At 43.6% G+C, this 24,111-nt stretch overlaps 1 protein-coding gene across 1 annotated transcript; it reads left to right on the forward strand.

Annotated features, from left to right (window-relative positions):
• Positions 1–385: 385 nt before the first annotated feature.
• Positions 386–17,613, forward strand: LPAR3 (lysophosphatidic acid receptor 3). Its single transcript, XM_077824778.1, has 2 exons — positions 386–1,121; positions 17,282–17,613. Exons 1-2 carry the CDS (start codon positions 386–388, stop codon positions 17,611–17,613), a joined length of 1,068 nt encoding a protein of 355 aa, XP_077680904.1.
• The last annotated feature ends 6,498 nt before the right edge of the window (positions 17,614–24,111 follow it).

The raw sequence follows: 24,111 nt of genomic DNA on the forward strand, positions 1-24,111 counted from the left end.
TTTCAAGCAAATCGCTTAAACTCTGAGCTTCAGTGTCATCATCTGCAAAAGAGTTGGCTAGTTAATGTTTCTCACCTGATTCAGCAAAGCACTTTAGCACTTGCTTAACTTTAAGCTTCTACTTAAGTCCCATTTAACATCAAGATCAAGTTAAGCATGTGATTAAATTTTTTTTAATTGGGGCCTAATGAGAGGGACTATATTAGAGCTGTTTTTCCTTCAGGTAGGATTTCCTTTTACACTACTTCTACCTGATGTGAAAATTATTCTCCAGGAACATTTACACTCAAAGTATTTGTAGCGCAGTGCTTCAAGCAAAGACAAGGTATGAAATTTAATCCATGTTTTTTCTTTTTCCCCTTAGGATGTAAGGCCCTGATCCAGGATGAACGAATGCCACTATGATAAACGTATGGACTTTTTTTATAACATGAGCAACACTGACACAGTAGATGAGTGGTCAGGGACAAACCTTGTTATTGTTTTGTGTTTTGGGACCTTCTTCTGCCTGTTTATTTTTATTTCAAATTCACTGGTCATAGCAGCTGTGGTCAAAAACAAAAGATTTCACTTCCCCTTCTACTATCTGCTGGCCAATCTAGCTGCTGCAGACTTTTTTGCTGGCATTGCCTATGTATATTTGATGTTCAACACTGGCCCTGTGTCCAAAACGCTAACTGTTAACCGATGGTTTTTGCGTCAGGGGCTTCTGGACACCAGCCTGACAGCTTCTCTGGTTAATTTATTTGTGATAGCTGTTGAGCGACACATGTCAGTAGTGCGGATGAGGGTTCACAGTAACCTCACAAAGAAAAGAGTCACTTTTTTAATTTTATTGATCTGGGCCATTGCTATTTTTATGGGGGCTGTGCCTACTTTGGGTTGGAACTGCCTTTGCAATATCTCAACCTGTTCTTCCCTGGCTCCTATTTATAGCAGAAGTTATCTGATATTCTGGACTGTCTCCAATCTAGTTGTTTTCTTCATTATGGTGGTGGTTTACCTAAGAATCTACATGTACGTCCAGAGGAAAACTAATGTCTTATCTCCACACACTAGTGGATCCATCAGCCGTAGAAGGACACCAGTGAAGCTTATGAAGACAGTCATGACCGTCTTAGGTAGGACAATATTGAAATTATGTATAAGGATCCGCGTGCCTGTCAAAAATAACTTAAAATCTCTTGGATATTGACATGCTAGTGCTTGCTCACCCACTTAGGTGATAGAAGATGTCACACCATGAAAAATTATGAAGCATAGGGCCAATCAAGTTGTAGACCAAATGTCTCTTCATCTGGTAGCTGGTTAGACAATTTGGTTGTAGGCAGAATGCTACAAAATGTGTTTTGTTTTGGGTTTTTTTGTTTTTTTTTATCTGTAGTTAAAAAAATACAGAAAGGTCTCTGGAAGGAGAAGGTTTGATAAAATTCACAGCAACGTTACCAGAGCATTTGCCTGGATTAAAATAATAAAAACTGGAAGTTGCAAAGGAGTCTAGAGTTAGGTGCCTAAATCGCATTGAGTTAGAAAATCCCAGCCAGAGAGTAAGTTTCATGGGTATTTAACCTGTAGGTGTAGGATTTGACCAATGAAACTCTAAAATTGCTTGAGACCTGCCTATCTCACTGTGCCATATTGCTACAGCTATAGCCCACAGGGGTGTTTCAACTGGAACTTCCCTCCATATCAGAGAGAGAGAGAGCTGTCCATGGGGGGTGCTCAACCTTGGATTCATTTCTCTACTGTTAATCTGTAAAAGCTCAGTTTTGCTGACTTTCCGGACACACAGGTTGGCCCATCTTCTTACCCAAGCTTTTGGACAGGGTGAGTTGTGATAGGGGCTGGTGCTGGAGTGCATGTTGAGGGAATGTTTGCTGATTGGTTGTTCCTTTTTGGGAAAGCTGCTGGGTTTTTTGTTGTATTTTTATGGTACTGTTATAGTCATGTAGAGCCCTGGATGGACACTTTAGTTTCTTTCTCTTATCACTTTGAATAGAGAGATAATTAAAGTTTGTAATGTTGAACATCTTCAAGTACTCCTATTATGGGTGTATTGTTCTGTTGTCTGTAACTCTGAAATGGTCTGGAACTGTGAACAAGACGTTACGGACTTCAGCCCTGGAGGAGTTGGAGCTGCGGGGGTGGGGGTGGGCAGGACTCTAGGCGGGGGGCTACTGACCCTAGGGGCCACCATGGTTCCTGGCAGGGGGCTTAGGGATTCTGCCCTGTGGGAGCACTGGGGCTCGGCACTTTAGACCTGCGGGAGAGCACTGGGGCTTCAGCCCTGCAGCTCCGCTCCTGCCTTCTTCCCCGTGTGGGGCACCAGGGATTGGGGCTTCAGCCCTGTGGCTCCACTCCCAGTTTCAGCTGGGGGCAGGGCTTGGGGCTTTAGCTACGGAAAGAGAACTGGGGCTGAAACCAGTGCTCCCCTCGTAGCTAAAGTCCTGAGCCTCGGCACCCCCCGTGGGGCTGAAGCTGGGAACGGAGCCACAGGGCTGGAGCCCCAGTGCTGCCCCCCAGTCTAAACCCTTGAGTCCCGGTACTCCTGAGGCTCAGAAGACCCGAGCTGCCCTTACGCCCGGAGCCCTGATCCCCACTCACCCTGTGGCTGCAGCCCCAACCCCCTGTGGCTGAAGCCCTGAGGCAGTACAGTATTCACTTTTTTTTTGTTTGATCTGTGCTGCTGCCTGATTGAGGACTTCCAGTTTCACAGGGTGTTCGGTTAACCGGGAAGTCCATAACTCTGATGTTCGTATCTTTAAGGTTCTACTGTATGGTGTGTTGGTCCATCATCTGATTTTAAATTCCTCTTATCTTTAAGGTTCTACTGTATGGTGTGTTGGTCCATCATCTGATTTTAAATTCCTCTTATCCATCCCGAGTGTGTGTGTGACAGTTAGGGTTGCCAAATCTTGCTGGGTAAGGTGATTTTAGCCTCAGCTGCAGGTGTTTTCACCCCTTACATCTGCCTGTCTGCCCTCCCACCCGGCACCACATTTGCCCAATTCCCACATCAGTTCTCCTCCTGCTGCAGCTTCTGAGGTTCTTCACTAAGCCCCTGGGTGGCATGGGGGTGCTGCACCACGTTCACCCCTTCCCAAGCTGGGTGTTGCGGGGAGGGAGGAACAGAGCTGACTGACCCACTGTTCACAGGAAGGGAGGATGGAGCAGGGCTGCCTGAGCTACTCGGCTCTTTCTGCTTCCCCTTCCCCTCCTGTGAGACTGGTGTCTCCCTTCTTCTACCCCAGAAGTCCATTCGGTTCTTGAGCAGTAGTAGTGGAGAACTCTGCATATCTCCAACAGCAACCATCACTGATCGCTTGGCCCTGGGCAGGTGAGGAAGGCAGCCAATCAGAGCGGGTTCTCTTCCCCCCCGCAGGGTTGAAATTCGCAGGAGTGCTGGAGCTGCTGGCATCCTGGCCAGATGAATCCAGCTCTAGCTGGACACATGGAGAAATCAGGAGAGTTGGCGACACTGCATCCACTTGGCCACAAGGGACTGACAGAGGGTGTTGGTACTATCAGCACCCTCTATCCCACCAATGTACCTGGGCCCGTTTCCACTTCTGGGGATGAGAAAAAGAGACTCGGCTTATTGGGATCTCTGCCTCTGTAATTTCACTGTTCAGGGGCCAAGCAGTGATGGTGCTTTTGCAGTGTAATTAGGAAGTGGGTGGAGAAGCTGTGTATGGTGGGAGTGAAGGGGTCTGGGGGCACTGTAGGGAACCAGTTGCAGCTCTCTGAGTCAGGGCTGCCCATCCCAGTGCAGTCTGGGCTGCAAAGGTGCTGTGCTGAGGTGACCTTACACCCAGTGGATGATATAGCTCAGCTCTCCTACCCCTAGTGCAACCCTTTTTCCACTGGGGAAGGGAGATTTCAGTTGGTGCAGGCAGTGGAATCACTTTCTGCAGCTTTCCACTGGCTGAGATTGCCAGTTATCTCCAGTTATCTCCTTACACAATGCAAAGTGGCCTTCGCAGAGTGGGGAATCCAGTCCGAGATCTCTAACTCATTTCAAATACTCCACTAATCCCATCAATTTTTAACAACTTTTAGTTCCTACAGACTGGGGCCAGATTTTATCTAGTGACTCAGAATTTCATTGAGTCCCCTGTATTACCCAGTTTCTGTGTCACTTAATCAACAGTTGTTTTTTCTAAAAGAACATTGAAAATATCCATTCTGTTTTAATAGCTCAGTCATCTTATATTCATCAGTAATTAAATTATAACCAGCTGATAAGAAGCTGTCAGTTAAACCCAGATAAATTCAAATGAGAAATAAGGCACAAATTTTTAACAGTGAGGGTGATTAACCATTAGAAGAAACTATGGAGGGAAGTAGTAGATTCTTTATCTTCTTGAAGACTTCAGATTCAGACTGGCGTCTCCTATAAGATATGCTTTAGTCAAATGAAAATTATGGGGATCAATACAGGAGTAACTGGAGGAAATTTTGTGGTCTATGTTATATAGGAAGTCAGAGTAGGTGATCCAATGGTCCCTTCTAGACTTAAAAATCTATGAATAAGGTTTTCCATTTCTTTGGGGCTGATTTAGTAAAGACTTTGTCCGGGTCTGATGCCATAAAAGACAGCACAGGAACATTTGGTTTTGAAGCTTGAGGGGTGTGGGAGGTGGTTCCATGACTCTGCAGTGACTGTAGCAGTGCAAAAGCCAGATTTATGTTTTGTTTAACTGGACTCCTCAGTTTTCAAATATAAATCTGCTCCCAGGATTTTAAAAGTTGCAGATACAAGCTTTGCAGTAAGCACTTAAGAATGCTAAGGAAAACAAGATGACCCTGAGCATCCTGCTTTAGTAGCTGGTAGAGATATATCTTATCTGTCCAACAATGAATAGCTTCTTTCATAACCATCCTGCACATATAATGGTATTTAGTGCATTTGTCTTGTAGCAGCTATTAAGAAGGAATAGCTTTGTTGTAAAGAAGACAGTTTCTGTTTGTACTATATAATTCTCAGATAGCAATGCTACGGAGGAGGCATGTGTCTCCAGCACAAGAAGTTTACAAACTAAGAACAGTCATCTTTCTTATGCTGCGCCCAAGGGCATTGTTTACAGAGTCTGGCAGTCTGATTTCCACTAGCATCTCTGGTCCTAGTGGAAGCACCAAGTGGAAGGTTGTAGTGTTGAAGGACCATTTGTGGTAAATACCATGTATTATGCATATATGGAATTATACCTAAATAGCACCTGATTTTCAGATCTACTATTAGTCCTTCAAGGGAATTTCTAGAATACAGTGCTTTTGTCATCTGTGGCAAATATTATATTGCCCCAAAACTGTTGTTAAAATTAATTCATCCCTTCCTAGTTTAGGTTAATCAGTAATTAATACACTGTTGCCGTCCTAATAATGTGTGGATGATTTGTGTTTGAGCTTTGAAAAATCATAACACTGCTATAAATGGCATGGTGACAAAGCTTCCAACTCCTTAATGTCATGCACACACATAGTAACTCTTCAGAGGGAGATCTTTTTCACCAGAATCTACTCAGCATCTGCTCAGTCACTTTTAATATATTTTCCCCACTTACTCAGATGGGTAACATCAGTTTAAAAAAATACAAGAGGTCTAAATGAACTGAACCACTCGTTTGAAAGGGAGCGAGGAAAACTACATTGTTGTCTCAGTGAAGCTCTAGACAGCTCTCTGCTGCTTTTTTTTCCGGCCAGCGAGGGAGAGCATGCAACACGAAGGTATTGCATTTATCTTTAAACACCCTGTGTTGCAAGCAGCTGGCTACTTTTATCATCATCTCCTTGGCTGGGTAGAAAACAGCATCACTGTAAGCTGCAGTTGCAAACTGCTGTCCTTTCTAGGGGATAGGCATGCAGATGGGGGTAGCCAGCCTTTCAGATAAATAGGGGGAAGAATTTAGATATTTGAGAATGAATGACTGCAAAATAAAGAATCCTCTGATTCCACCATTATGCTCCTGCAGCTCACTTTATCTCTGTTTAATGTTTAACCAAAAATCAAGCAATATTTATCTATAAAATCATGTCAGATTAGAAACAAAGTTAAGATTTAAATGTTTAACTTCCCTTGTATCCATCTGAAAATTTCTGAACCATTGTAATCTTTTGTCATCCTTGTAAGCCAAGTCTTCTCTGTACATGTTGGGGTAAAAACCATCAGGAATGCTGCTTCTTTCTTTACTCACTGAACTCCCAAAATAACACCCTAACACCCTGATCCAGCACTAAGAACCATAAGGGTATAGGTATCCTACTGTGCAGCTCACAGTACCTGCAGGAGTCACTTGGCTACTGATTTGTCTTGGCGTTTTTTGGCAAATTCACCTGGTGTTCATGACAAAAATGACAAAATAATATTTAGCACTTCTGTGTACAACATCTTTCATCAAAGTGCTTTAGAAACTCTGAGTAAGCCTAACAATACAGAGCTTTGTCAGGACGCCCGTGGACTAGTGGTTAAAGCAAAGAATAATGTCTTATTGATGTGAAAGTTCATGTTTTTTCAAAGACTCACTCGTCCATTGTTAGAGCATTTCCTCCTCTGTTACGTTCCCATATCTCTTTCACGTTACAACATGTTGGGAGAGATGGCATGAAATGCTGGATCCAATCCTGCTCCGATGAAAGTCCATGGGACTCTTTCTGAGGGAGCAGCGTGAAGTCTTGTTTTCTGTGGAACATTTATGAAATGAAGCTCAACTTAGAAAACCCTCCCATCTGGAAGGAGAAAATTGCCATTGCAGGATTCTCAAAGATGTGCCAAACATGGTCTTGACTAGATATTTACAGTCTACTGCACAATTAAACAAGTGCTGCTTTTAAAAAACACTCATAATAGGCAATTATCCAAACCTTTCTGCCCAAGCCATAGTTACACGTTTCGTTCTGGGAAGCCACACACAAATAAACACGCACTGAAAAGGCTTGTCATTTATATTAATATTCTCTTCACATCACAAAAACAAAATACGTCAGAATGTGCTTAATCCTGAAATTATGATGCTTAGTTTTTGATGCTTCCTGTCTGTTGTGTAGTACATAGCAAAATATATAGGGCCAGATTCTTACAGCTCACACTGATTGCTTGCTACAAGACTTGGGAGAAGGGGCACTGTTGCCCTCCCACCACCAGTCCTCAGCTGGCACTGGGCAGATTACTGCCAAAGGAGATCATAATTTGAAGTGGATAGGGGATGGGACTGGGACTCAGGAGATCTGGGTTCAGTAACCGTCTCTACCACATGCTTCCTGTGTGATACTGGGTAAATCACTTCATCTACCTGGTACCTCAATTCCACCTCTGTAAGTGTTAATAAACCTCAGGGGTTTTAGGAGGATAAAAATCCATTAATGATTGTGAGGCGCTCATATACTGTGGTAACAAGAACCATATAAAATAGGTAATTAGGTAGGCATGTGCACAAGTGCAGCCTGTAGGATCAGGCCCAAGGCCCAGAAAAAAGGGACACATAAAATGTGTTTAAATTTCTGTCTCTTGTGTCAGGGTGAATCTTCTCCTGTTTCTGTCTAGTCCCATTGATTGTTTTAGCATCTCACCTTTTTTTTTTAAAACACACAGCAAATTGTACTGCACATTTTTGTGCAAATTGTACTGCACTCCTTCACATCAGCAATTAATGAATAACTTCATAAGTTAAAATGTTATGGACTGGCTTGGAAATAATTTTTTAGGATGCTTTCAAATATGCATTCTCTCGGAGTGGGGAAAGCACCAGCCACTTTGTTTCTAGCTCTAAAAAAGCATGGGGGTGGGGAAGGGAAGGCAATGAATATATATAGCCTTAATCTTCTGTAGCTAAGATCACTCATAAGATATGGCCCTACTGCTGTCCGTTTGAACTGTAACGATGACACAACTGTGGATCATATTTGTCTGGTCCAGCACAGAACTATTCCTGAAGTTTCAGGAAGGCTACACAATAATTGTAAAAAGTATAATTTCACGTTTGCTTCACTAATCACTTAAGTAAAACAGATCCTGCTCCCATTGAAATCAACAGTAAGTTGGGCATTAACTTCATTGGGTGTACCCTCAGCCCCCAACTGATGTCATAGGAAATACACATCAGCATGTTGTAGTGAGCATATTGTACTGCGTGGTGAAACACCCCTTCAAATCAGCAATTAAAATTTTAGCTTAAAAAGCTATTTGTTGTGAACTATCTAGGAAAGCATTTTTTAGGATGCTCTAAGACATGCATTCATGACCAAGCAGGCTATTTTTCAAATGTGCTGTCCAAAAAATATTGGAAACAAAATCACTAACTTCTTTCCTGTTTTTTTCAGGTGCAAAGTAATCTACCAAGCTAATAGTTAAAATATTGCTATTTTGTACATTGTGGAACCAATACGTTACCATGCTTAGTGCTGATTTTAGCTGAGGGGAGTTATTTTTAATGCCATATGCTTAAACCCTTGAAGATATTCTGAAATAGAAAGTGTGCCTGACACAGCCTTAACTGTAAGTGGTTCGAGCAAGCACTGTTTATAATAATTCCATTATATGTATCATCTCCATAAAACTAATTGTTCAGGCGAAGGCTCTACTGCACGTCTTTGCATTCTTTCCAGAGTGTTGCATTACCTAACAAAAACAGATAATTCCTAGCAATGCTGCGTTTTGTGTTTAATGGTACAAATTACTTGAACTAGATGCAGTATAATGGCTTGGTCCAGCTCACCCTGAAGCCAGGGACAGAACTGCCATTGATTTGAGTGTGAGCAGGATCAAGCTCTAAGTCAAGATTGGTTGGCAAAATAGAGAGTGGATTTCTTATTAATTGAGGACTCTTCTGCTGGAGAAATTTCAGGCATATTTGACTTAAATATAATAAACCCCTCTTAACTTTCATGTTTTCTGATTTCTTTGCTTGCAGCTTTGTAAATGGCAAACAGAGTTTGTGTTTTTAAACACTGATTTCTACTCGCAGACCCCTGCTCTATTTGACTCCTCAGCAAAACCATAGTGCTGCACTTTTGACATCACAGTGCTGCTAGCTGAGATACCTCAGGCAAACTTTGCTGCAGGAGGAAGCATAATAGGCAGCTGTCAGTATCAGCTGGGCGGCTGCGGTGAAATCCTGCTGCTCCCCTCTTCTGCGTAGAAGAGTGGCAGAGAGCAGAAGATACTCAGAGGGAAGATAGCTTGTGGTCATGTTACTCCTGGGGGCATTCTGTGCCAAAAAATTAAATTCTGTCCACAATATTTTAAAATTCTGCAAATTTTATTTGTCAAAATAACACCACATAATCATACCAGTTTCAATTATTTTGGCAATTTATTTCAAAATTCCTGTCAGGAAGTATGTCTGTAACAATACAGACACACACACATTTTCCCCCAGGAGTAGAGAGTTAAAGAAACCCCTACAACAACCCAGTTCCTGTTTCTCTGCCACCTCCCACCCCCGAGCCCAGCTGGGGGGCCAGACACCCACAATCCCTCTCCCCACCCCGAGCCCAGCTGCAGGGCCCCCCAGCTAATACACTCAAACCCCCTCTCCCCAGAGCCCAGCTGTGGGTTTCCCCTAGCCCAGATACTCACCTCTTCCCCCGCAGAGCCTAGCCATGCCCCCTGCCCCCCCCCCTTGGATCCCAGGGATCCAGAGGAAGAAAGCCTGATGCTTGGTCCCAGGCTTGCATGGAGTTTCCTGTGCACCACCCTCTCCTTCCCTCAGGGCTTGCTGGGAACTGCAGCTCTCAGGAACCCTTTAGCTCCCTCCCTATCCCCCCCCAGTGTCTTTCATGAGTGAGCTGAGCTCTGCTGGGTCCAGCGGCCCCTAGTGATGGCCAGTAGTACTGCAGCCCATTTCTGTGGGGGAAAGGAAATTCTGCAAGTACAATGTTAATTTCTGCAGAATTCTGCATTGCGCAGTGACGCAGAATTCCTCTGGGAGTAACAATGTCATGTGTGCCATTGACACTCTGCTTGCCCTCTGCTGCCTTGGTCTCTGCTTCCCCTTCTCTGGGCTGTGGGATAAGGCGGCCTCTGCTGTCCTCTTTGTCTTGAGTTCTGTGGGATGGATCCTGCAGTGTAAAGACCAACCTATTATAATTTAAACTGGCTGTGTGGCTGCTGGATCCACAGTAGTCTGAACAGCAGGCCCTTCTCCCGCAAGGCATCAAATTGCCCCCTTCCCAAAACCTTCCCACCCTGCTTCCATCCTGTCCTGTTGCTCCCACTACTCAGCACTCTTTTCCTGCAGCCCCCACTCTGACACTGGTCATTAGCACTTGTCCCTATCCCTCTTCCTGCTTATGGGAAAAGAGCATCCCTCCCCATCCCAGTTCCTGCTCCTCTCCCAGCTCAGTTAGACACCTAATCTGTACTCCTACATCAGCACAGGCTGCTGTCCCTCAGGCTGACCAAACCCCACAGGCAGGCAGACGTGGGCAGACAGACTTGTCCTTTAAAGACAGGTCTCTCGGGCTACATTCACATCTTTCACACAGGCAGATGCTCCAAGTGGGAAACTCCAGTTCTCTACTCCAGTGAGTAGTTTCACTCCACAGCTCAGATTGGTGCCTGGGTCCTGACCAAGAGAGTCATTGCAACCTCTATGTGTAAATCAATAGCAGGACATGGCTCTCGTTTTCCATTTAAGAGGAAACAATATTTTTTTGGGCCTTGTGAAGAGTTTGTGTTTTTATAACATTTGCTTATAGCTGCTCACTGTTTAATGGTTAATTTAAAGATTCATTTTTCATCTGAGTCACACACTGTAGGAGTGTTTTCAGTGTGTGTATTTGAGTTTCATGTGAAAGCCCAGATTTGTAAACCTTCAAGGCACCAGATTTTTTTGCAATTGACCCTGTCTCTTGTGAAAGAGGAATATTACTGGATATAATTTGAGGTGACTGAGGTAGATGTGTTCAGTGGTGATATACAGTATGGTGAGTTTGGTAGGAGCAGCTGACATGATTCTATCTCAGACCTACTGAACTTTGAAAGGTGTTTGGTTTATGTAGACTGGAAGGTGGAAGGTCTGCGAAAAAGGTTTAATCTTGCACTGATTCCTTTTATGGCATCATCCCAGCTAAACATACATATGTTGAAAGGAAAGGGCATGACTGCCATGCAAGTCTATACATGATTTTCAGTTTGTTCAGGTGAATGCACACAGTGGGTCATCCTGTATTTCAGCAGAAACATTCATTACTTTGAGGTTCAGGGTTTTCAGTCTAATAAATTTAGAATTAAAATTTATAACTTCTATCATTTTAACCAAAAGTGTACATGTGGTTAAGGCAGTCGTTTAAAAAGCTACCACCTTTTCCTTGCCCTAAACATAGGTCCTGAAAGGCAGTGCTAGTATATGGAGAGCTTTATGGCAGGGCGCAGCAGAAGCATAAAAAATGCAGATCTTCCAGATGTACAGGAATTCAGTGCAACTGAAGTGATGCAATATACAGGAAACTCACTGTAGGCTTAGTGGAAAATCCCCAAATTGACCTGGGAGCACAATTAACGGCACATTGTGACCAGGTGTTTGGCCTTGTCTACGCTACCAGAGTAAGTCGACCTAAATTATGCTACTCCAGCTATGTGAATAACATATCTGGAGTCGATGTAGCTTAGGTCGACTTACTGCGGTGTATATACTGCACTGCGTTGACGGGAGACGCTCTGTCAACTTACCTTAATCTTCTAGTTTTGGTGGAGTTCGAGTCGACCGGAGAGCTAGACCCACTAAATCGACCCCGGCTGCATCGATCGCAGCAGCGTCGATCCCTGGTAAGAGTAGAAATGGCCCTAGTCTTGCATAACCTATGTGAGATGCAGAGCTATTCTTCTGACTCACCCTGCCATCCAGACCAGCGTGCTTTCTTAAGTCCAACTAAAAAGTCTAAAAAGCTGAAAGTTTCTCTGAGGCATGTCACCTAAAGTGAGTAACAAGAGCTCCTGCAGGGTGAAAATCCTAGGAACAGACAAATTAAGAGGGAGCCAAGGCTACAGTTTAAGTACAGTCCTGCTTGAAAGCTTTGTTGAATAAGGTAAAAATAGAGGCACATCCTAGAAAGGAAGCACGTTTGGACTATAACCCATTGTGTGTGTGATGTTAAGGATAGGGTGTGACACTAACCTTATTTGTACACATGACTAAATATATTTTGGTGACAGTGGATCCAAAGTAAGACAATCCCTTGAAAGAGCTGACCAGTAAATGTAATGGTGTTCCTTACCATGTTCTGCACTACAGCCTTTATTTCATTAGCTGTGTGAGGCTATGTCTACATTATGAGCTAGGGGTGTGATTTCCCTTCTTGCATGCACATGGCTGTCATCAAGCTAGTGCAAGTATAAACAGCAGTGTAACTACGGTAGTATGGGCAGCAGCAGCAGAGACACTGCTTAGGCATGCCACTGATGGGTACCTACATCACACAGTAGATACTAGAGAAATTTCTGCAAAGGACATATTTTGATGTTCAGTGGTTGTCATTACATGCTTTATAATGTTGTCTGTGCAAGATGCATTTCCTAGAGTTTGTCATACGTTTAGTCTGCACAAAATTACTAGCTGACACTTTTTAAAAACACATTTATACGCTAATTTGGGGCCTACTCCTGCTCCCATTGATGTCAGTGGAAGCAGGACAGGGTCCTGCACTATCCAGTATGGTAAAGAATAAATAATGTGGTAAACTGCTTCCCCTGTTTTCATTTGTATGCAGAGATGGTTCACGTGCTAAACTATTTCTTTGCAAGGAGCTGGAGAGTTGGCACCCTCCCTTAGCCCCTGATGTTCAATAAAAAGTTGCACTGAGACCCTAGAGGCCCCGAAATATTCAATGACGGTTGATGTCAATGTTGAGTGTGGTCTCTTCCTAATTTGGGGCCTATTCTAATGCCCACTTAGGTCAAAGGGGGCTTTCCTTTGACATCAGTGGGCTTTGGGTAAAACTCTGCAATAAACCTCTACAGTGTTTCTACACTGCGTACTCTCAGTGAGAATTGGTGCCACAATTATTTATGCAATATTCTGGTTCTGAACCATAATCCATGCTGCAAAGTTGATTATCAGAATTAATGCTTTGAGCTACAGCTCTGGACACCCTGCTTAGAGATCTACTCATAACCCTCTAGCATCAGAATTCACAAATAACTGCTACTGACCACTAATTCAAAATTAATCTATAAAATTGGTATTTAGGGCCCCAAAAATCCAGACTCAAGCTACAGTAGAGTTAAATGCATCTTTTATTAAATCTCCAGCCTTTAATCTTTCCATTCCATGATATGTTATCTAAAAAGGAATATAATTCTGGTGGGTGAATTTTCTTTCCTACCTTTAGGAAGTGGTTTGCAGTGGAAGGACAGATTAGGGAATTGCAGAATGCTTCCTAAAAACTATTACACCATTTTTACTTCATGCATGGTTTTTCATAAATTGTAACACTTATTAAAGCTTTTGAATTCATTTCTTAGTTCTTGTGGCCTGCTCTTGAGAGGTGCTGAGCAATCCGAGTTTCCCTTGAAAAAAATGGGAGCGATGGCTGCTCATCATTTCTGAAATCAGGCCATGTACTACTTTGTGTAGCTTGTTGTGTGTGTGTGTGTGTATTGTATGTACAATGCAGTATTTTGATGTTACTGTTAGAATCATAACTCTTGCATTTCCAAGTTATTTGATATGAACTGTGCACTACATCCTCAGTGTTGTATTTACACAGTGTAACGGGGTTGGCACCCACCTCTCTCAACTGCCCCCTTCTGGTTGGGCGTGTCTGTGTTCTTTAGATCTGGAGACCCCTTTCAGTGGTTCTCAGGCGGGCTTTCAGTGACTCAGCCCTCTGACTGAGCCACATACACTATCTGTATGTGAACCAGAGCAACCCCCTTCCAGGGTATACAGTCCACTAGGGTCTATCTCAGTACCCCTCTGGTGGTGTTTCTCTAGCCCTCTCTGAGCTGAGTCTTTAAGTAGTCCCGGCCCTGGTATCGGGCCGTATCCCCAGGGCTTCTTCCCTGGAGACACTATCTTCCTGTGGCCCTCCCTGGGCTCACTCCCTTCTCAGTAGCAGCCGGACAAGAGCTCCTTCATTGCTCCCCTGGTCTCTGCTAGCAAACTGTCTTTGGCTAAGACCTAGCAGCCAGCCAGAAGCCTCTTGCTCCCCGGTCCCTGCCAGCAGACTGTCCGTGGTCCTGCTGCTCTTCCAGCCAGGCATGCAGTCCTTTCTTCTCCAGCTCCAAGCAGCAACTAACTATTACTCTGTTCTGAAGCTCCTTTTATATAGCCCTCTTGGGCCCTGATTGGCTGCTTTCCCTGCAGCAGGGGTCAGTACCACTATGTTGCACAATGGACACTTGACAAAATTACCTGACTTAGTGATGGACATTGGCGGGGCGCAGGAGGGGGCTCCGGGCTGAGGCAGGTGGTTGGGGTTATGGGGTGGGGCCAGAAATGAGGGGTTCAGAGTGCAGGAGGGGGTTCCAGGCTGGAGCAGGGGGTTGGGTTGCGGGGGTGTGTGAGGGCTCCAGCTAGGGGTGCAGGCTCTGAGGTGGGGCTGGGGATGAGGGGTTTGGGGTGTAGGAGGTTGCTCCGGGCTGGGACCAAGGGGTTTGGAGGGCAGGAGGGGAATCAGGGCTGGAGCAGGAGGGTGGGGCACAGGGTGTATGTGTGTGCAGGCTCCGTCCAGCGCTTACCTCAAGCAGCTCCTGGAAGCAGCAGCAGGTTCCGGCTCCTATGCAGAAGCTCAGCCAGGTGGCTCTGCAGGCTGCCCTGTCCACAGGCGTCGCCCTCACAGCTCCCATTGGCCATGGTTCCTGGCCAATGGGCTGGGAGCTGAGGAGTCAGAGCTCAGGGAGGGGGGATAGAGGCAGAGTGCAGAGTCGCCTGGCCGTGCCTCCACCAGCAACAGCAGGGACGGGGAGCTGCTTGCAGGGAAGCTCATCTTGGCTGGCTCCCTGTCCCTGTTGTTGCTGGTGGAGGTGCACGTGGCCCGGCAGCTCTACAGGCATGCTGCCTCCGTCTGCAGGCGCCACCCCCCGCAGCTCCCATTGGCTACAGTTCCTGGCCAATGGGCTGGGAGCTGTGACATCAGCACCCAGGGTGTGGGGATGGAGGCAGCTTGCCTGCAGAGCCGCCTGGCCATGCCTCTGCTAGCAACTGCAGGGACGGGGAGCCACCCGAGGTGAGCACCCCCACGGACCTAAACATTTTTACCACAGACATTTGTGTCCGTGTATGGACACGTTGCCAGCTGCTGCCCTGCAGCCATTCTAGCCTGCTTGGAGGACCTCTCCATTGCTTCTTTCCTGGGATGGGTATGGCAGAACCCTGAGGCCTCCAGCAGGGGGCCTTTGGGCTTAGTCCACCCAATCACACACAGTTTATATCTAGGAAAACTAGCAGTATTATGAAAATGAAGGTGACTCATTTTTAATATCAGAGCTGTTGAATGGATACCAAGACCACCCGGAGAACATTTCAACATTGACGTGCATAAATGCTAAAAGAGTTCTTATTTGTTTGCTGATTTTTAAAGCCCAAAAAAGGGAAACTATATCTTTATACATAAGCAGAGTTTCCTTACTGTGTCATCCACAAAGTGTCTTGTGCAGAGTTGTAATTTTCTATTTTTGCAAGTCAGGCAGCAATTGTGGCTTGTGCTCCGTTAGTATTATGGTACACATGGCTGCTTTTCCTCAGGCTTGAAAGCAAAGAATGACAAGCTGGCAGTGTAATGTTGGGGTGGAGGGAAATGGCTGGTTTGATGCCACAATCGCTCTGAAGATTCTCCTCCTCCTGTAGAAGTGTGATATTTTTTTTTCTCCTGCCCCTTCTGACACGGATAGCAGTAACATGTAGGGATGTAAATAAGTCTTACATCTTCATTTCTCTTTCTCTCCCTTTTCCATCCTTTCTGGATGTTTCCACTTTTCTTCTTTTCTCTTCCTTTCTGTGTAGTGTCTCTCCCCTATACTGGCTTTGCATATTTGGGTAGAGGAAGGGTGGCCCTTGCATTGGGTTTGGGTGTGTGGTTTCTTCACTCCTCGCTCAGTCCTGTCACTTTGGCTGCCGAGGAGAAGCCTGGCGTGAATGCTCTGACATTCACTTTCTTTCGTTGCCTTTTTCCCTTCAATAAAATAACTCCTCATCCTTTCCCCTTTTCTGATATAGTTTCCCATTCCCAATTCTCTCCCAATTCCCATTCTCCCATTCCTCTCTCTCTCTCCCCCACCATGTAGGGGTCTGTTTGCATTTCTTCCTCTGCTACTCCTGATTTGTCCTCTTTCTGGTGACCTTTGTCTCCTGGCCAGCACATTTCTCACTTCCCTTTATCTCTTCTAGCTCTTCTGGTTTTTCCCTTCCCCCGCTTTAGGTCTTAATTCCTCCCCTCGCAACCCCCATCTCTCCACTCTACCCCCAGGAGCCCTTTCTCAAAATCTCTTCCCTAACTCCCTCTTGGCTCAGTTGCTCCCTGGCCCCTCTACCTCCGTGTGCTGAGTCCTGTGGAGAAGGATAGGTAGGGAGATGAGGGAGGTACTTGGCATGCACCTATCCTGCAGGGAAATATGCCCTTAGCTTTGGCACCCATAGCACAAGATCATAGAATGGGCTGTGAAGAGAGAGGAGAGACAATTGCCAGTATGGAATGGTGTGGCAGGGTACCATAAAAGTTCTGGGGTTCAATACCGCTTATACCACAAGCACTGTAAGCACTGCAGCCTGGGGTAGCTGGGCCATTTTGAACCTGAGCATGTTTAATGTATGTGCTTTTCTACTGGATGAAATTAGCAGCATGCTTTGCAAACACAATCAGTTGTAGTCTAACAGGCAGTAGATTTGCCATCTCTTTGGGGTGTAGCATGGTGGTCTCTTTCCCTCTAGCATACAGAGTAGAGATGTGATTAGCAGAGGAGTTCCTTCTACTTGCCAAAGCACCAGTTGCATCAACTCAGTTGTGTCTGTGCCAAAGAATCCTTTGCCCCATTTGTGTCTTCTAGTCAGAGTGGCCAAATCAGTGTTGTAAGGGCCATTCACTGCCTGTTCTAAGAGGCAGTGGACTCTTAGCATCCCAGTTCATGCTTTCTGTAATCTTTCAAATGCTATGCTATTACATTTTCAGTGCTTTCCAGGGAAATTGTTAATAGATGTAATTTTTGTTGTTGTGATTTTTCCCTGTACAATTTGGTGTATATTGTTCTTCATGAATCTGATGCTCTTGGAGGGGAAAAAATACTTGTGTGCCCAAAGCCAGGATTTATTGATGTCTGAACCCTTTTTTTCTTTTTTTCTTTCTCTAGGTGCATTTGTTGTGTGTTGGACCCCTGGGTTGGTGGTTCTGCTGCTTGATGGTCTGAACTGCACTCATTGTGGGGTTCAGCATGTGAAAAGATGGTTCCTTCTCCTGGCCTTGCTCAACTCTGTCATGAATCCAGTGATTTACTCTTACAAAGATGATGAAATGTCCAACACCATGAGACGGATCATGTGCTGCTCTTCTGATGATAAAAGCCAGGAGAGACGATCTTCAAGGATTCCTTCAACGGTGCTCAGCAGGAGCACAGATACTACCAGTCAATATATTGAAGACAGCATTATTCAAGGGACTATCAGTGGCAAAGGAAACTCATGAGCTAACCTGGGATATACTTTTCCTAAGAGATATGGGGTAGGAGGGGAGTGGCTTGTAACAGGAGATCATTGAATATGTTCACTCTGTTCCAAAGCCCAAACTCCACAGTGTTACGTGAAGTCCTTGTAAATAATTACCCAAAGGGAAAATACATTGTATTGAAGAGAGAAACTTTCTGTGCTGTTTGTTTTTTTTTTTGTTTTTTTTTTAAGTACATGAGATTGTTTTCCCCATAAGAGGAATAAACTTGTTGAGAGAGACTTTCTATGCATGGAAACAAAATACAAACAATATAACGGAACTCTCCTTGCTAGACACCTGCAGGAAGAATTAATTGCTAAACAATGCATTTGTGGCTGTCTGAAGTTATGTATTTGATCAGTTTTTATGTATCTAAAGGGGACACTTTGGGGGCTGGTAGTCCAGAAATGTGCCCTGTTTGCTGCCTCTGTTTACAAAATGTATATACTAGTTCATAGATACCCCTCCCCACACTTCAGCACAAATAATTCGATACTCCCTTAAAACAAGTTAATGCCAGCAACTTGGCAGTCAAGGGTAAGTCTATAATAGCAACCCATGGTGTGCATGTGCAACTACCCCCACCGTGGGTTGTCGGCAGGGGTAGAACACTACCAAAAGCACAAGCCAGTACTACTTGAATGGCAGGAGTGATTGCACTAGCTGGACGTAATAAGTCCTTTCCCCCACATCTGGGCCAAAGGGCAGGATCACATGCACTTTGCCAGTGCGTTACATGTAAATTCTGGACATGATTGGGTGGGAAATGTGACTGAAAATAGATTTCAGTTTCAAATTTTTACAACAAAAACGCCATGAACAAAGCCTGTTTAATACGAATGAATTTATATTCTTGCTGTTTTTTTAAAAAAGCCAAGTGTGTTGGAGCAATACAAGCCAGAATATGAATGGATCTCTCACACACTGTATGAAAATCAGACTGGACCAGATTTAATCCTCTGATTTAGAGCTGAGGATCTTGAGGGAGAGGTGATGAGACTGCAGATAATGAAGACTTTAATAACAAATTCTCATTTTTAATCTGTGACTAATCAGATTTAATGTGTGGAATAACTTCCATTCTTTGTGTTTTTAAAAGTGGCTGTATTACCTGTGGATTGAATTTAGATCAGGGACATATTTAAAGTTCTAGGGGCAACTATTTCAGAAATGGTCCCTAATTTTTGCATGTCTCAGTGTTTGGGAGCCCAACTTTTGAAGCCCTTTCGGCCTGAGTTTCAGAAGTACCGAGCCCCTGAATTCCTTTTAAGGTCAATGGAGCTGTGGGTGCTCAGCACTACAGAAAATCAGGCCCAAAGAATCTTAAGCAGCTCAATCAAAATCCGAGTGCCTTCAGAGAACAAACTCCATAGCAGATGATGTAATGTTGAAAGATAATGTAACCTATTAATCATAGAATCCTAGAACTGGAAGGGACCTAGTCATCTAGTCCAGTCCCCTGCACTCAAGGCAGGACTAAGTATTATCTAGACCATCCCTGACAGGTGTATATCCAACCTGCTCTTAAAAATCCCCAATGATGGAGATTCCACAACTTCCCTAGGCAATTTATTCTAGTGCTTAACCACTTTGACAGTTAGAAAGTTTTTCCTGAAGTCCAACCTAAACCACCCTTGCTGCAATTTAAGCCCATTGCTTCTTGTCCTATTGTCAGAGGTTAAAAAGAACAATTTTTCTCCCTTCGGTACTTAAAAACTATTATCATGTCCCCCCCCCACCCTTCTCCACACTAAACAAACCCAATTTTTCAATCTTCCCAGAACTGGACACAATACTCCCGTTCAGCGTGGAGTAGAGCAGAAAAATTACTTCTCGTGTCTTGCTTACAGTACTCCTGCTAATACATCCCAGAATGATGTTTGCTTTTTTTGCAACAGCATTACACTGTTGACTCATATTTATCTTGTGATCCACTATGACCCCCAGATCCCTTTCCGCAGTACTCCTGTGGTCAGGATGTGGTCAGAGTCTGCTTTTGATTCCACCCATGCATTGACATCAGTGAGTTGTATTGGTGAAAGTGAGACTAGAATGTGGATCAGAGGATATAGTAACAAAGATATGTAAGCTATTAAAGTTCTTTATATTAAATAAGGACCAGATCCCAAAAACCCTGTGTGGTATGGGCAGTTCTTAGTCACTTAGATAGTCCTATTACTGGGTTGTAGGTATGGCTCCTCACATTTCAAGATAAATATTGTATTTATATAACTCGCTGAAAAGGTTTACACTTGTATTTTTGCTATTGTAATGAAAGTTTTTGTGCAAAGACTACTTCTGTGGTTTGGTAGTTTGGTGGTGGGGTTTTTTTTTTTTAATTTTTTTTTTTTTTTTAGAGGGGACGGCACTATAAAGACATGAGATGCAAATATTAATGCCTATAGACTTACTTTCTACACATGGTTTATAATACTAGGCTGAAGCTCATATACAAAGCTACCCCAAAATAAAATGCTTCTTTAAAATTAAGTATGCATTTTGTTTCATGTTTGGTTAGCTTTCCTACTATAGCAAAAATGACTGCTCTTGATATTTTATATTTCTGTAGTTCCTTCAGAGTGAAGACTGGTCAAAGCTTGACATAAGAGTGGAAAATGGAAATTAATTCCTACCCCTGAATAACCATAAGGAATATTTATATGTTTTATTTCAGTGGAATTATCATATTTATTAACAGAAGTGTCTACAGTCATAGCTGGGTCAGCCCTAAAAAGGATTCAATTTAAATCCCAGAAAATCCCTGTGTGTTGATCAGGGACATATTTAAAGTTCTAGGCCAGGATTTTCAAAAATAGTCTAACTTTGGGTGACTCACTTCTTGCAAACCCAACTTTTGAAGCATCTTGAGGAAAAATCCATGTAAGGGACTAAAATAGCCTTGCCGTTTCCTCTCTCTTCTTCCATTGGGAACATGGGAGTTGGCCCTCAAAACCTTCATATTTGGACACTTTTTTAGGTAAGCAGGAGTAGATTGCAAGCTCTCTGGGGAAGGAGGGGTCTTATTTTATGTTTGTACAGCATCTAGCACAATGCACTCCCAAGAAGGATCAAGCCCTAAGAGCTATCATAATGCAAATAATAAATAATACCTTCATTGGAAGGAGGCCAAAGGCTGTATTTCCACTCTCGCAACCAAGAGAAAACTGTAATATCAACAATCCTCTTAGTTGTATGGTGTACTCTCCATTTTAGCATTACATTTCCCATACAGGGCTGCAGTTATTCTGTTACTCTTCTTTACTTTAAAAAATATTTACATTGGATTCCCTGGGACAGTAAACTAACATTATACAAAACCTTGTAGTCCCATTGAAGACTTGTCCTCCATACCCTTTTGCTTTCCTTCTTTCTGGGCTTCACCATAGTCCAAGCTCTGGGGTTATTCCATATTCATGGAATCATAGAAATGTAGGGCTAGAAGAGACCTTGAGAGGTCATCAAGTCCAGCCACCTGCACTGAGGCAGAACCAAGTAAACCACCTTTACTGTCACTGACAGGTGTGTCCAACTCCAACCCCTATTCTTAAAAACGTCCAATGTTGGAGATTCCACAACCTCCCTTGGAAGCCTGTTCCAGAGGGGCAGTTCCCAAACTGTCCAAGAGAAGGGTGGTGACTCACTCGAGAGTCCAACAGATCCTTTGTTGCTACCTAGGCCAATGTCCTTTGTTCCTGTGAGGCTGGGCTGGGTTTGTCCCATACGTGCCCTGATGAGGTGTGAACTGCCCCTCTGTTCCTGGAAAGTTTTGCTTGGGCTTGTTTTAAGCCATGAGGACACATTTTCAGCCTCATAACTATGTACATGAAATTACAACCTATAACTTTACTATAACAACAATGCCCAGTGCATCATGAGCCTTCCGAAGACACCTGACATGACAAACTTTGCATTGGATACCACACAATCATATTATAAGGATGAACATGGGGGTGCAAGGTGTTCCCCTGAGATAGTGTCACAATGACACCTGTTAATACACCCCAGAATATTAGCCTTTTTCACAGCTGCATTATATGGGTGGGAGACAAGGTGGATGAGGTGTAATATCTTTTAATTGACCAAATTCAGTTTGTGAGAGAGAGAGAAGCTTTTGAGCTACACAGAGGAAGAGCTCTGCATTACATTTTTGACTCCTATTCAATGTGTGATCCACTATAATCTCCAGATCCTTGTCAGCAGTACTATGACCTAGACAGTTACTCCCTATTTTGTAGTTATGTATTTGAGTTTTCCTTCCTAAGTAATATATTTTGCACTTGAAATTCAATAAAACATCTTGTTCATTTCAGACCAAGTCTCTAAGTTGTCATGATCCTGTCTTCCAAAGTGCTAGCAACCTCTCCCAACTTGTTGTCATCCACAGATGTTATAAGGATACCCTCCACTCCATTGTACAAATCATTAATGGAACTATTTAATAGTACTGGACCCAGGAAAGAGCCCCTGGGGACCCCAGGAGATATACACTCCCAGTTTGACAGCAAGCCATTGATAACTATTAACATTTACTTTCAAAATCAAACAAGCACTACAGCTTTCTGGTACACTAAGATGCTGACCTCTGGTGGAAAGGATATTTCTGAGCATTTCAGATGAGAATTCAACTGAAGTCTGATTTTATCTTTTTTTTTTTTTTTTTTAATGTAAAGCTGAAATGCAAGGAAAGCAATTCAGAGAAGTCAGGGATCAAATACTAATTTCTTGGTATTCCTTGTGGGTTCTTCCCTACAAACTGTAAAGTGTTTTCTATACTCTACTATTTAACATTGAGGTGGTTTATTCAGAAGCTGTCTTGTTCTATTTAGCTCCACAAATACAGCAGCAGGTCAGTAAAATTTGCCCTAAGGACCATGTATTAAAGCGGTCTCTATATTTAATTAAGAGGAACCTTTGGAATGATAAGTTCTGCAAATGTTTTCCCCACTGGAATGTCAGTGATTTCCCTGAAGCGATCAGAATATTGGTTGATAGTGCAGGGTCTTATCAACATTAAGTGTGTGCCCTTAAATGTGTATGCCAGCAGTGTTCTACCTCCTTACAGGGTGAAATTCACTCTTTTGGGGAAGGCCCTTGGATGAACCTCCATGCCATGGAAGCCCCATGATACACATTCATGTGGGTCAGGGGAAGGCACAGGCAGAGTGACAATGCGCGGGTGGCCCTCTACGTTTCCTGTGCATCAGGAGGTCCAATCTGGGAAACAACGGGAGGAGCAGCTGTAAGAACCCATTTCCACAGATCCAGTGGCTAGGAGAAGGAGCAGAATGCTATATGAAATGTCTCACTCAATATTTATTTGTCATTAGATGTAGCCTATAAACGATAGAGGCTATGTAGTAAGAGAGAGGATAAGCCAGTGGATAGGGGACAAATTTGGGAGACCTATGTTTGAGTCCCTGCTTTGCCACAGACTTCCTGTGTGATCTTAGCAAGTCAGTCTTGGTTTTCTTTCTTTCTCCCACCGATGTGTTGTCAGGAAAAAATAAGTTGGGGAAGCCACTGCTATTCCAGCCTATCACTGGCCATGGAAGGAATGGGACTGTAGCTCTGCAGCCTGCTTGAGGGTAGGCCCGATATATTCCGGCTCATTCCATATCAAGTCTATATGGCCATGATTTTCACTGATGTCTTAAAAAAATCTAGGGCCTGGTCTACGCTGTGGGGTTAGGTTGAATTTAGCCGCGTTAGATCGATTTTAAAATGAATGCGTCCACACAACCAATGCCGTTCCGTCAACTTAAAGGGCTCTTAAAATCGACTTTCCACCACCAACTTCCACGTTTGTGCATTTCCTTCTGCTCTCCCTCGTGACCTGATAGGAAAATCATCACATACATACTCCACAATAATACACAAAATAAACCCATGTTAATTGGTTATTGCCATCGTCTGTCATTGCTCCTCACTATCTTTTACGTCTAATTTAACTTATAATCTCCTCTGAGGATCTGGGCCTTGGTCTTATATTGCTGCAAAGGTTCTCTACACATCTATGGGACTGGCTAAATAATCAGAACGTCTTCCCTGAAATAGCCCTTTTTTTAACTGTGTTTGCCTTTTCTGTAATATTTATATTTATTTATCAAAATGTATAAGGGAGATCAACCGTCATGCTTTGGGGCATAAAACAGCTACTGATTGCTTGAGGTTAAGAAATGGGTTGATTATTCTATAATTGTCCATTACAGGGTTTATTTCTCCTTCTGAAGTATCTTGTACGGGTAAATGTAAGGAACGGGATATTGGACAAGGTCGCTAACTGGTCTGGTCAAATATAGTACTTCTTACATCATATTTTACCACTTAAAATTAAGTCTTTTAGCTTGTGGCCTACTCATTAAGATTCTCCAAAATATTATAAACTCTTATAGTAATGTGAAGCTCATTTTACCTCCAACTTCTGGTTATATTTGTAAAAAAGTATTGATTGTAGACTTTAATCAGCTTTGTCCCTTG

This window comes from Eretmochelys imbricata, chromosome 8 (assembly GCF_965152235.1).
Source record: "Eretmochelys imbricata isolate rEreImb1 chromosome 8, rEreImb1.hap1, whole genome shotgun sequence".
In the NCBI taxonomy this organism is placed as follows: domain Eukaryota; kingdom Metazoa; phylum Chordata; order Testudines; family Cheloniidae; genus Eretmochelys; species Eretmochelys imbricata.

Excerpts from the sequence above, each read along its gene's own strand:
- LPAR3 (XM_077824778.1), top strand. The coding sequence starts at position 386 with ATGAACGAATGCCACTATGATAAACGTATGGACTTTTTTTATAACATG. Across the intron at positions 1,122-17,281 it reads GACAGTCATGACCGTCTTAG|GTGCATTTGTTGTGTGTTGG; the intron begins GTAGGACAATAT and ends TTCTTTCTCTAG.